Here is a 13,982-nt window from a genome sequence, read left to right as displayed (position 1 = left end):
GTAAATAAATGAGATTTCATCAAAAAATTATCAGACTGATGTAACCATTTTCTCCTCCCAATGCAAACAACCTTTAAGGTTCCAATATTGACTAACTGCTTGCCCCAAAGAAGCAATGCCAGCTATAAGTCTCTGCCAAAATTGATTTAACCTGCGTTCCAGGTCCATTGTTCAGAGTTCTCTCTACAAAGGGTTCCATTATTACTATTCAGAAATTTATTGGCACATTTCTCTAAAAGCCTTTCAGCACAATTTGGGGAAAAGTTACTTTGAGCCTTCTGTCATTGGTAGATCTGAGTTATCTTTAACTCTTTAGAGTTAGGACAATCCTAATTCCTAATCTGGTGGCAGATTGCTAAACAGTATGATGCCATTTCTGCCATCTCTTACTCTTTTCTTCAAAGATCAGGCACAGTTTCTCTTTGTCAGTTTTTGGTTAGAAGTCTGATTCCTGACATTTTGAACAAATATATTCTCTTTTTCATACTAGTAGAAAGTATTTCTTTAACTCAGAATTCCTCTCTTGCATGGGCTGCACAGTCTCTCCTCTCTGGGTTTATTGTGCTTCGTATCTGCCTCTTTACAACCTCTAATCTGTGGTCACTGAGTCTATATTTGGTAAGAGTTTACCTCAAGTTTGCATATTTCACTGTGGTGGGGTAATTTGCTAGGTGACAACCAGGGTTTATGTCTAGTTTTAAACTGAACCCGACTTCGTTCACATACAGTAGAACAGGTTGGATTATAGCCATCAAATAGTTTTAGCAGTAGTTTCACTAGACATCTAATAGTTTCTTTATGGTGTTGAAGACCCCCCCCCCCCCCGAGTTTCAGCTACATGAACTTCTGTAGATACAAACATGTGCTTGATAGTTGAAATATTATGAACGTTTGTTTCTCTAGAGTCCTATTTATGCCAGAAAAAATTTGTTAGCCACAACTGTTTATAAATATGACTCTTCCTAGAAATGTGCTGATACAGTTTCCTGGGCTAGATTAGAACAAAACTAAACCATATTTAAAAATATTTTGGACTAACCATTTCCATTTTAGTGTACATGCGAACTAAGCATGGGCTGGGGATCATTTGTCCTTGAAGCCACTTTCCATCCTGGCATCTCTGCTGCCATCTCTGGAAGGCTGGGATGGATAGAACGGAAGAAGGAATGTTCCACTGATGTTACATATTTTAAAAGCAGCAAAGAATCCTGTGGCACCTTATAGACTAACAGAGGTTTTGGAGCATGAGCTTTCGTGGGTGAATACCCACTTCCTCAGATGCATGTAATGGAAATATCCAGGGGCAGGTATATATATATGTGTGCTAGCAAGCAAGCTAGAGATAACGAGGTCAGTTCAATCAGGGAGGATGAGGCCCTGTTCTAGCAGTTGAGGTGTGAAAACCAAGAGAGGAGAAACTGGTTCTGTAATTGGCAAGCCATTCACAGTCTTTGTTCAATCCTGAGCTGATGGTGTCAAATTTGCAGATGAACTGAAGCTCAGCAGTTTCTCTTTGAAGTCTGGTCCTGAAGTTTTTTTGCTGCAGGATGGCCACCTTAAGGTCTGCTATAGTGTGGCCAGGGAGGTTGAAGTGCTCTCCTACAGGTTTTTGTATATTGCCATTCCTAATGTCTGATTTGTGTCCATTTATCCTTTTCCGTAGAGACTGTCCAGTTTGGCCGATGTACATAGCAGAGGGGCATTGCTGGCATATGATGGCGTATATTACATTGGTGGATGTGCAGGTGAATGAACCAGTGATGGTGTGGCTGATCTGGTTAGGTCCTGTGATGGTGTCGCTGGTGTAGATATGTGGGCAGAGTTGGCATCGAGGTTTGTTGCATGGATTGGTTCCTGAGCAAGAGTTATTATGGTGTGGTGTGCAGTTGCTGGTGAGAATATGTTTCAGGTTGGCAGGTTGTCTGTGGGCAAGGATTGCCCACCCCAGCTAAAACCCCTCCAACGCATCATCAAGGATCTATAACCCATCCTGGACAATGATCCCACACTTTCACAGGCCTTGGGTGGCAGGCCAATCCTTGCCCACAGACAACCTGCCAACCTGAAACATATTCTCACCAGCAACTGCACACCACACCATAATAACTCTTGCTCAGGAACCAATCCATGCAACAAACCTCGATGCCAACTCTGCCCACATATCTACACCAGCGACACCATCACAGGACCTAACCAGATCAGCCACACCATCACTGGTTCATTCACCTGCACATCCACCAATGTAATATACGCCATCATATGCCAGCAATGCCCCTCTGCTATGTACATCGGCCAAACTGGACAGTCTCTACGGAAAAGGATAAATGGACACAAATCAGACATTAGGAATGGCAATATACAAAAACCTGTAGGAGAGCACTTCAACCTCCCTGGCCACACTATAGCAGACCTTAAGGTGGCCATCCTGCAGCAAAAAAACTTCAGGACCAGACTTCAAAGAGAAACTGCTGAGCTTCAGTTCATCTGCAAATTTGACACCATCAGCTCAGGATTGAACAAAGACTGTGAATGGCTTGCCAATTACAGAACCAGTTTCTCCTCTCTTGGTTTTCACACCTCAACTGCTAGAACAGGGCCTCATCCTCCCTGATTGAACTGACCTCGTTATCTCTAGCTTGCTTGCTAGCACACATATATATATACCTGCCCCTGGATATTTCCATTACATGCATCTGAGGAAGTGGGTATTCACCCACGAAAGCTCATGCTCCAAAACCTCTGTTAGTCTATAAGGTGCCACAGGATTCTTTGCTGCTTTTACAGATCCAGACTAACACGGCTACCCTCTGATACATATTTTAAGCAGCAATTAAAAAAAAAAAAGATGGAAACATAAGAATGTATGTATCAGATAACAGCTGTGTCCATCTAGTCACCTTTGCTGTGAGGGCAGTGGCCAGTACACATTGTCACACGGGAACATGCAAAATAATCGTAACGGGCAACTGTGGACTAACATGCTCATATAAGAGAATTTGCTAAGCCCCCCAGTTAGTGGATGCCTCATGCACGTGGGTTTGTGTGTTGGTGTCTGTTTTCTGAAGCTCGTGTGGGAGTTGGACTTACCCTGGCTATAGCATTCTTTCTGTGGGCACTTCTCTACTACTGCTGACGGGCTTGGAGAGCGGGACGCAGCTCTGAAGCACAGGCTGCTTGGGGCAGAGCGAGGCCTGCAGCGGCCCCACCTCCGCCCGGGGCTGACACGTTCCGTGAGTCAGCCGCGGGGGCAGCCCTCCCCCCTTGCCCAGCCGCACGGCGGTCACGTGGCCAGCCCAGCAGGCGCCCGCCAGCTGTTTTCAGCGGTGCAAAGAGCCGCCCCTCCCGAGGAGCAAACAGGTGCGCATGAGCGACTTAGCCACGCCCCCTGGTCGCTTCCGCTTTGCTCTGGAAGCAGGAGCTGCGGAGGAGGGGAGCGATGGAGGCCGAGGGGCCGGAGCCGGCCACAGCGAATGGCGACTGCAGCCGCCCCATGTCGCTCTCCGGCCAGTCCTACTGGCTCGACGTGTGGCTCTTCGTCCTCTTCGACCTGGCGCTGCTCGTCTTCGTCTATCTGCTGCCCTGAGCCCGCGGGTGAGTGAGACCCGACCCGCCTCCCCAGTCTGTGTCCTGCGGTAAAAGCCCGGGGCTCTCCGCTGCACCCCCCACCGCGGCGGCTTTTGGGCGGCCCCGTGATGGTTATTGTTACGCGTGGGAAGCAGGGCCCAGCGCAGCTGGCAGTAGCGTGTATTGGGGGTTGAAGTGCTCGGTGCCTCTGGCTGCCTTTCCATGGAGGGCGGCCGGCAGAGCGGTGCAGGTGTGGCCGGGAAGGAGGCTAGGGGACAGTATGTTGCTTTGCCCAGGTTAAAAATAATATTCTGGCTGTTATCTCTTGGGGAAGCCCAGGCGCGGCCATGCTTTGGAGCAGGGACTCAAACGTTAGCGCACGGCAGCCTGGTGTCAGGGCTCTGCCTTTTGCTGTTTCTGTGAAAATTCACTCGTGTTATAAACTTTTGAAACACTAGTTTGCACACGCTTAGCAGAGGCTTATTAGCAGCTTGCAGCGAAGAACTGGGAAAGTTCTGAGCAGGGGTCACCCTGGTGCTAACCAGGCGTTTCCTTGCAATGGTGGTTCTGGGCTTCCCCGCGCTGTTGCGGGCCCAGGTCCGGGCATCAGAACCGAGAGTTGGGAGCAGGGGCGGCTCCAGGCCCCAGCACGCCAAGCCGCGGGGGGCGCTCTGCCGGTCGCCGGGAGGGCACGCCTGTGGGAGGTCCACCGGAGCCGCGGGACCGGCGAACGGCAAAGCGTCCCCCGCGGCATACCGCCGTGCTTGGGGCGGCGAAATATCTAGAGCGCCCCTGGTTGGGAGACTGCCTCTTTGTGCTCTCAGTGCCCTCCTGCTGTACCCTGACAGCTGGGTCCTGGAGGCTACCTGATTTGGGAACAAGAGCCAGGTTTGCAGAGGTGGGAGCCAGTGGGGGAGGGATTAGGGAACACAGGCCAGGATTTGGAGAGGCTGGACAGGGTAACCAATATGAGAAGCGTGAGCAGTGGAGACTAGGGCTAAGTGAAGAGAAGGGGTCTAAGAACCAGGATGGGGAACAAGTGGGACTAGACTTGAGAGGTTGGAGGGAAACAGGGCAGGAAGGGGTCAAGATTGTGTATGAGGGGAAGTAGGGAAAGGGATATGCTCGAGCACACTCCTCTCCAAAGCCTGCAATGGAGTCCAAAACTCTCCATTCCTCTGCTGTCAGTGTCTATGCAAGTGGCAAAGTCTGGTGCTTGTGGAAGTAGAGGATGACAGCCTATCAATCAGTTACTCTGTTAGCTCAAGTGGCAGAGGCCTGTGCAGTGACTCTAAATGTCTCAACCCTGTTAATGACCCATGTGCATGTCAGTGTGAAGCCACCTGATGAAAACTGCAGTTTTTTTGATTGCTTTTTCAAATAAAACCTTGGAAACGAGACACACCCTACATTGAGAGTATTACTGAGGATGCAAAATCAAGCACTCAATAGTTAGGAAATGCCAGAATGCCCATCCAATTGTAATGAGTGCCAAAGAAAAGTCCATGAGGAGGGTTTGATTAAGGTTCAGGAAATAAGGCATGGGGCTGCACACTGAACAACGGCAATGTAATATTAAATAGCTGCTCATTAAGTGAGCACTATCCAACCTGTGCACTGAATGAGCCAGGAATTCAGTGGGAAGAAATATGATTAATAGGCCCAAGGGTTCTGAATTAAGGTTGTCTTAATTCTGGCATTTCCTAACTAGACCGCTTGGCTTTTCAACCTTTATGTTGAAACATATGTTTAAAACAAATAAAAGGAAGTTCTTCTTCATGCAGCACACAGTCAACTTGTGAAACTCCTTACCTGAGGAGGCTGTGAAGGCTAGGACTATAACATTTAAAAGAGAACTGGATAAATTCATGGTGGTTAAGTCCATAAATGGCTATTAGCCAGGACGGATAAGGAATGGTGTCCCTAGCCTCTGTTCATCAGAGGATGGAGATGAATGGCAGGAGAGAGATCACTTGATCATTGGCTGTTAGGTTCACTCCCTCTGGGGCACCTGGCATTGGTCGCTGTTAGTAGATGGACCTTTGGTCTGACCCAGTATGGCGGTTCTTATGTTCTTCTAACATACATTTTGCTTGTGTGTACATACTTATACCTACCATCCTCTATCCCTTCTTTCCCAATAAAACCCCTTGCAGTTTCCATCTAGGCAATTGCTCATGAGATTCTCAACTTGCACTACTATATATACCTGTGACAGGATGCTTAGCTTATATTAAACTACAAAGCATCTACTTACATCTGTGGCTTTGTCAATACAGAGTGTGCCCTTAAAAGGCTAAGTGCAGAAGTTAACTTCCCATTAGCATCAGTAATGGTACTTAATCACACTAACAGCAAAGCTGCCCATTGCTAATATACTTTTCCTGAGTGGTTGTCTTGCTCAAATATCATTTCTATTTTAGATTTAGGAAGCATGTAGAAATTCATAAGCCCAAGATATCCAAAATGAGTACAGACCTCTGATCACGGCTGGCATCTTGCATTAGAAGGTTCAAGGTCAGAGTAGAAATGTCAGTTCTGTCTCTTCATTTCTGTGGGTGGGAAATGACTAATAAGCCTTATTTAAGTGTTGCTGACTAAAGGAAAGTCCTGTCACATCTTGCTTCTGTTAATGAGAATTGCAATATTTTATACATCTTGCAGGGCTTTTTTCAAACGGTATCCAACTGTACAAGCATAAAAAACACTACTCTCTTTGCAAAAGGAATGCTGGCACACAAAGAGCCAAACTCTGTGCTTGTGATCTCACTGGCATATTACTGGCTCTGTGCTACCCTACCTTCCGCACCCTTTTTCTAGAATGTGGGAGGACAGAATGAGGTGTGGCTGAAGTGTGCTCTGCTTTTGCAACCTGCTTGGTGTAAGGCACAAGTTAGAGCAGCCCCTGAATCTACCCTAATTTGTTCCAAGGACCTAATCTGCTTCTAAAGCCCTAGGGCACAAGGAAGCACAACTGGTTTAAAAGCATGCTTCCCTTTTTTAAGGAGAACTGTTGTTGAGCAGAGCGCTGGCACAAGCAAGACTAGAGGTGACTAAGCCCAGTAAGGTATCTTTAAAAGTGGAAATCTGCAACTAGAGCTCTGGTAATTTAAAAAGGATGGTGAATAAACCAAAGTTCTGACAAACAACTGTTCTACAAAAATAGATCTGAAAGCTTTTGAATTTAAAGAGGTCTGTCCCGGCAGTTTTCCCATTTCCTTTCTCTCCCTCTTCTAGGTCTATTTCTGTTGAGCTTCATACCTGGCAGAAATTAACAGTATTAAAACTCGAACTTTCAAGCAGAGATGAGAAGGAAAAATCTATGAAAACAAACATGTCAAGCAGCCCCAGTGCTTTTACTGATAACACAGCAAATTTCAGATGTTTAAATTTCAAATAAATAGTGGTACTATTGACAGATGTTAGTATTAGTCTTTTTCAATAGATACATTAGAAACTTTTTGATAGTTTTTATAGCTCAAACAGCACTGGACTGGTATAAAGGTAATTAAGTCTGATGTTCCTTTCAGTATATTGAAGAAAACAGCACCTAATCTATGGGTATATCTGTGCTACAGCAGTATCATACTATAGATCAGGGGTGGGCAAACTTTTTGGCCTGAGGGCTGCATGGGGTTTCTTAAATTGTATGGAGGGCTGGTTAGGGGAGGGGGTTGTGGCCTGGCCCCCACCTCCTATCTGCCTCCCTGGGACTCTTGCCCCATCCAACCACCCCTCCTTCCTGATTGCTGTCACTGGGACCCATGCCTCCATTCAACCCCCTGCCCCCTATCCACACCCCCACCCTCTGCCCTCTATCAAACCTTCCCTACCCCCTTACTGCACTGCCTGGAGCACTGGTGGCTGGCAGCACTACTGCTGGGCCATACTGCTGCTGTCACTGCACAGAGCACCATGTCAGGCTGGGCTCTGCAGCTGTGCTGCCCCAGGAGCTCACAGCCCTGCCACCCAGAGCATTGCCTTGGCAGTGGGGGAGGGAGGACAACAGGGGAGGGGCTGGAGGCTAGCCTCCTGGGCCAGGAAGGATGGTCCTGCGGGCTGTAGTTTGCCTATGTCTGCTATAGATGCTTCCTATATTGATGGAAAGGGTTTTTCCCTCTATGTAGTTAATCCACTTCTCCAAGAGGCCATAGTTCTAGCCCCCTCTACACAGGAGATTAGGACCTACTGATGATGCTCAGGGGTGCAACATTTTTCACAGCCTTGAGTGATGTAGTGAGGTTGATCTAATTTTTTTTTAAGTGTAGACAACTTATGGCATGTGTGCCAAAGGTGGCACACAAGCTGATTTTCAATGGCACTCGCTGCCTAGGTCCTGGCCACCAGTCCAGGGGGCTCTGCATTTTAATTTAATTTACAATAGTTTAGTTGTGTTATAGAAAGAGACCATCTACAAATGTTAATGTAGTACTGGCATGTGAAACCTTAAATTAGAGTGAATAAATGAAGACTCGGCACACCACTTCTGAAAGGTTACTGACCCCTGTTGTAGACTTATGCTTATTTCCTTTCTTACTGACCTTATACCACTGAAAATGTAACCTGCCTTTTCCATTCCTCATAGTGGCAGCTCCTATTCAAGATGAGGAACCTTATTTATGAAAACATACTGTGGAAGAGTATACGTGCAACAGGACAACTGGAAATGAGACTCTGAAACCTGTTAAGCCACTCAGTGCTAGTGATACACATTGATCCATTCATGGATGTACTGATTTGAGGGGGTCTGGTTCATCTATAGCCTATTTACTTCAGTGACAATGTAAATTGTGCCTTAAGTTAAATTATTTCAAAAGTTTGAGGATACTCCAGCTTCCATAGCACTAATATGGATTGCTCATTTGTCTTTTACATAATGTTTAGTGTTTGAATAAAGATCAGTTGAAAAAATGGAACTTCAGATTGGCCCCTTCTGTAGAAGAATGGGTTTAGGTAGGAAGATGTTGCCTGGTTTCTCCTGGGGTTATTGGTTATGACATCCTTTTCTGGCCTGGCAAGATCAACTCCCTCTTCCAAACACTTCCATGCAGCTCTTATACCTCTTAGGCTTTTTATAGGAGCTCTGTCTAGCCATAATAGTAAGTTTTTACTGGTGTCCTCTTAAAGCAGCATGACCCTGCTTACTTACTTCCACTATCCTTTCCTACTGGAATAATCTGTAGTGCAGTGGGTACATGGGGCCACATTTTGAAAGGCATCCTCCTCTGTGCTAACCACTACTGTTATCTCCTCTAAAATATCAAGCAAGTTTTGATATCAAAACCCCTTTGTAACTAAGTAAGGCATGTAAAAAGGCAAGCCTGGCTGCTGAAAGCTTGCCTACATTTAAAGGGCTGCACTGGTGAAGATGTGACCTACACCACCAGGAGGGTTTTTCCTGCTGGCACAGGTACTCCACCTTCCTGATGGGAGAAGGTGGACACCGACAATGTTTTGCACATACAGTAGAACTGATGATTCAAACACAAGGCAGAATTAGCTTTGCAGAGAATAAATATTGACATTTCCTACATCTAAGCTTTTTTTTTCCTGTTAAACACCAGGTATTCTTGCCTAATAGGTTTTATTTGAACAGCGATGCTCACAGCTTCACTTAGATAGCTGAGAACTACTCTTAAGCACCACATCTTCTGTTAGATGACTAACCTAATTTGCAAAAAGCTGGTGTTCCAGCATTGTTTCACCACTTTTAAACCACCTGTGTAAAAGAATAGAGGTAGCAGCCACAAAAGTAGTTTATCTAACAGTCTGAACATGCAGAAAAATGCAACTTTGCATGAATAATTTGAAACTGAAATATTACAATACCTGTTAAATGCATTAAAACATTACAAAATGTCTGTTCTTATACAAATCTATAACCAGGACATTTATTAAAAAAAAGGCACTCTAGCTAAATCAGTGTCAGATAGCACATTAGTTAACAAATTAAATAAACATAGGGCATGTAGAGTAAAAACTGAAGGTGTCAATTATATAATAGTGCACATAAAACTTATCTGGTAAACAGGTCATATACAAAAGGTTTTGCCTGGAAAGACAGCTTCAAGGAAAGATCAATGTTCATCTAAGTGACTTCAATGAAGATTGTTGCATTTTAGAACCCAGGAAGAACCTAAGCAGCTATTCTTGAATAAACTCACCAATTATGCTCACTAGCTTTCTGGAAACCAAATTCACTTGTTTGTGTTAGTAATAGGTATTCACCTTGTTTGTTTGTATAGAAGTATGAATGTTTGTTATGAACCTTTAAGAACACTTTAAGTTTGCTCTTGTATAGTATTCAGTGTTGTTGCTGTGCTGGTTAGACATTAAAATACTGCAATTCCAAATAAAAGATTTCTGGAAAAGTTGACAAGTTCTAGTACTATAAGTTTTTTAAATGTGTCATTTTAATTAACTATGTACATTAAGTAATGCTTATCTGGTATGCATTAAATTCATTTTTAAAAGCTATTTTTAACAAAAACAAAAAGATGAACAGTGGGAATCTTCCATGCTCTCACACATCCAAGTGTTTTTAAATCAAGTTTTCTCCCCACCCAATTTTATCCCCTATACAGAATGTAAGGATTTCAGTAGGTTCAATTTCACTTGCATTCACAGCCATACATGTTGAATGTATTTGCTTTAGATGAAAGAATTAATTCTGGAATTGATAGTTACAAATGCTACTAGGTGATTGAAAAGTATAAAGGGACTGGTTTGAGATATTTGGTCTGAGGCATATCATGTTTGCATTATATTAAAAATGACAAATCTTTGGCAATTTCCTAACGTGAATTCAACCTAAGTGACCACAGCTTCTGTTTTATATTTTGGATAACTTAAAATACATATGACTATCAGCATTTGGTTGAAGCACTGTAATTCACATAGCATACAAAAACATTTAAACCTGTCTCACCACAGGGCGAGTAGAACATACATATGTAGCATTAAGCTCAGAACTAAAAGGCATTTTACATTTAACTGTAATCAATACCAGCCAATTTTAAAAATCTAAGCACTTTACATTTAAGAAAGCCATGAGCTTCAACTACTCATTCTGCACAGTCCTGATTGGGTAGTGTTCATTACAAGTTACATTAGTTATTTCAATGGCCAACAAATGGTACAAAGCATTAACAGATTACAGTGAAACTGAATTCTGAACCTCCCTAAAGGGTGCAGATTCAATTAAAAGCCTATCCAAAGGGGGATGTCAGTTCACCCATTCATTGAAAATACAGTCTAGAAGTGTTTTGGAGTGGGAGATTGGGGACAAAAAGTTCTGTAACAGTAAGTCAAATTGACTGATCCCATAAATTTGCTCAGGTTTATGTGAGCCACAGTGATGTATTTTCAAGAGGGAAGGTGAAAAGACAGACATACATAGTAGGGTTGAATTTGCAGCTGTATGCAATCTGAAGAATAAGGTCTTGAAATATAAATGTACTGCTTCTTAAATTAATCTGTTGCAGCTATGTGACTACTTCATATCCTAAAATATTAGTTTCTACAGCACATTGCAGACTACTATATTAATTTGTAGCTTACATGCTAAATTAAATTTCAGTAATAAGTTAAAGTATCACAGCTTTGCTTGTGGAACACTAACTACAATTTAAGTTAAGGAGCAAACAGTTGGATAAAAAGTATGTACAAATATGCAACTGGAGTTTTAGGATAATTTAAAAATCTCAGTTCCCTTGTAAAAGTTCTGTTTACAGTTCATGTAGACTACACTAATTTGTAAAATCCCTCATTAAGGCATCATTTTGAGTACTAAAAATCCAATTAGCTGGGTAAACTTGCATTAAAAAAGAAGACACAAAGGAAATTAAGTTAGACTTTCATAGAAGTCAGATGAAGAAATAGGTAACAATTTGTTACCCATTAGGAAAAATGGTTCCATAAAGCAGATAGTTCTGATATGTACCATACTATGCATGGTACTGTGTTTATCAGCATATCACTAGCTAGTTTAAAGGATTACAGGTTAATTTACACCTTTTTTCAGTTTGTGAGCACTAAGCTACAAGTGTATTAAGTTCTCCAGTAAAATGAACAACTTTTTATTTAGTTAATTTCATATGCTGACCGATCTACCTAGGTATTAATTACAAGCGCACACTTTTAAGAGGGCCATTTGTAACAGACTTACAAACTCATTCAGCAACATCACATGGAGGTAAACATTGTTAAGGCAAGAAAAATGACAAATCCATGGCCAAAACTTTAGCACCTTTCCCCCTGCTCACCCAGATTTGCGGAATCATTTAAACAGTCATCTCTTTTAAAAGCATGGCTGACAGGATACCTAAGTATGCAGTGTTGTAGCTGTGTCCATCCCAGGATATTAGAGACACAAAGTGGGTGAGGTAATTTTATTGGACCAACGTCTGTTGGTAAAGGAAACAAGCTTTTGAGCTCTGGATACCTGTCACCACACGTTGAGACGTCCATGCTTCCTGCCCCATAAGCAGACCATGTGAAATGCATAAGAAAATGGATTTGACCATCTACCTGCTGCAATGTGTGCCTTCTATGCTAGGTTTGTATCTGTTCAGATGTGGGATGACTAGAATCAAGAGTACCATGGTATACAATGCCCAGATCTATTCCAGTTGGTGGTAGATGCTTATCTTTGTGGAAGCCACGGTCTGCAAAATACAGCTTGGGTCTTTGATGGTATTTCATCCTGTATGTATCTGTCATGCAGCTATCTACTGAAAAATAGGTTGTCAGAGATACACTATCATTTGCATCAGGAGAACTAACACTTTGTCCTGTGCGCTGAGATCCTTTATTAAATATACTGCCAGATACAGTCTGACAGTCATTAACTGATGACCCAGGTGCGGAATCCAGTTTATGAATGGTGTGCTCATTCCCTTGAAATGTTTCTTTAAATCTTTCTTCATTTGTAAATGCACCTTCTGATGCAGATTTTGAAGCAATAGCTGTTTGCCTTTCAAAACTTGAAGGATTACTCTGTAACACTTCTGGCAATGTTACATCAGCTGTAGATTCATTTTTTGATCCTAGTGAAACATTCAGAGTGTATTTCTTTGGAGGTAAAGGAGGTGGAAGATTCTGGTAAATTACTTCTGGAATCTGAAGATTATTAGTTCTACCAAATGACTGAACAGCACGTTCACCAGATGAGGACAGCTCTGTATGGGACTGTTCTAACAGAGTCTGCTGAACTAAAGATACAAGCCCTGACTTTGATCCAAGAGTTCTTGTATGAGGAGACTGTAGCTGAGATGATGAGAGAAATTCATTGTTGTTCACTCTCTTTCCACACACAACTAAGAGTTCAGTGTTATAAGGGTGCGCAGAGCTGTCAGCACTGTACACTGGCATACTGATCTTCTCAAATTTATCTGGATTAAGCCTCTCTGAAGAGCTCTGTTCATCTAACTTGCCGATCTTTGTTTCTCTCTTCATGTGGTCCTTAAAATTTGGCTGTAGAGTCGATGAAGGAAATATTTTCTTGTGTGGCATCTCTGCTCTAAAATATAAACAGGCAGAGGTATTTAGGAACCAGTCACAAGAGATTTCTTCACAAACATTTACACATGCAGTTCTTTTAAAGCATATACCACACCCATAAATCCTAAATACTATGAATATGCATTTTTTTATAATAGTGTTCTTGGAGACTATTTAAATATCATTACCCTTGATCTGACTGGAGGATTCAGAGACTTATTTAACAAATACTCATTTAGCTCAAAGATATATCAAATCACGGCAGATTTTCTTTCATAAGACATTTGAAGAACTAACAAAGCTCTGCAAAAGCTTCATAGATTCACCTCCAATAAGGAAAGCGAAATCTTGGTAAAGCACAGGATAGCGTCAGGTCTGGGTTCTTTTCCTGATCCTACCACACTGACTTTTTGGCAAGTCAGGTATGTCAAAAATTTGAAAAAATGTCCACTACTTTTGGTTGCCCAGTTTTACATTCCAGGTCTTGATTTTCAGAAATGCTAGGCACCTGCAGCTCCCACTGTCTTCAGAAAGTCAGATCAAGGTGGTAGATAACTGGCTACCCCATTTTTAACTACAGTTGTCAGAAGAGAGTTTGACCAATCATTTGTTGTATGAATGTGCAAATAACATCACTTTAAATTCCTGCCCTAGTTAAACTGGTTAAATATCAGATAAAGGGCCAGATTATTAAATGCTAGTTAAGTGCCTATCTGAATCTTTAGGTGCCTAAATCCCTTTAAAAATCTAGCCTAAAATTTGGGTCTCTGTTGGCTGATCTTTATAAACATCAATCAGGTCTCTGTCTTTTCAAAGAGAAAATATGTCAGCCAAGTCATTTTGACACACAAGCTACAGTATTAAAACAATGTCTGAAGGCTACGTTTGAAATGCATTTGGATCTATTATATATTCTC

General features: G+C 42.7%; 1 protein-coding gene across 1 annotated transcript in view; it reads right to left on the bottom strand.

The window, feature by feature from the left end:
- Window positions 1-10,383: 10,383 nt before the first annotated feature.
- Window positions 10,384-13,982, bottom strand: part of USP53 (ubiquitin specific peptidase 53) — a 69,986-nt gene continuing 66,387 nt past the window's right edge. Inside the window, exon 16 of the mRNA XM_050946241.1 lies at window positions 10,384-13,084. Coding sequence (XP_050802198.1) covers window positions 12,118-13,084 — 967 coding nt within the window. The 3' untranslated portion in view covers window positions 10,384-12,117. The remainder of the gene's footprint in view (window positions 13,085-13,982) is intronic.

This window comes from Gopherus flavomarginatus, chromosome 3 (assembly GCF_025201925.1).
Source record: "Gopherus flavomarginatus isolate rGopFla2 chromosome 3, rGopFla2.mat.asm, whole genome shotgun sequence".
Lineage (NCBI taxonomy): Eukaryota > Metazoa > Chordata > Testudines > Testudinidae > Gopherus > Gopherus flavomarginatus.
The sequence above is the reverse complement of the archived record's forward strand: the minus strand, read 5'-3'. Positions and strand labels throughout refer to the sequence as shown.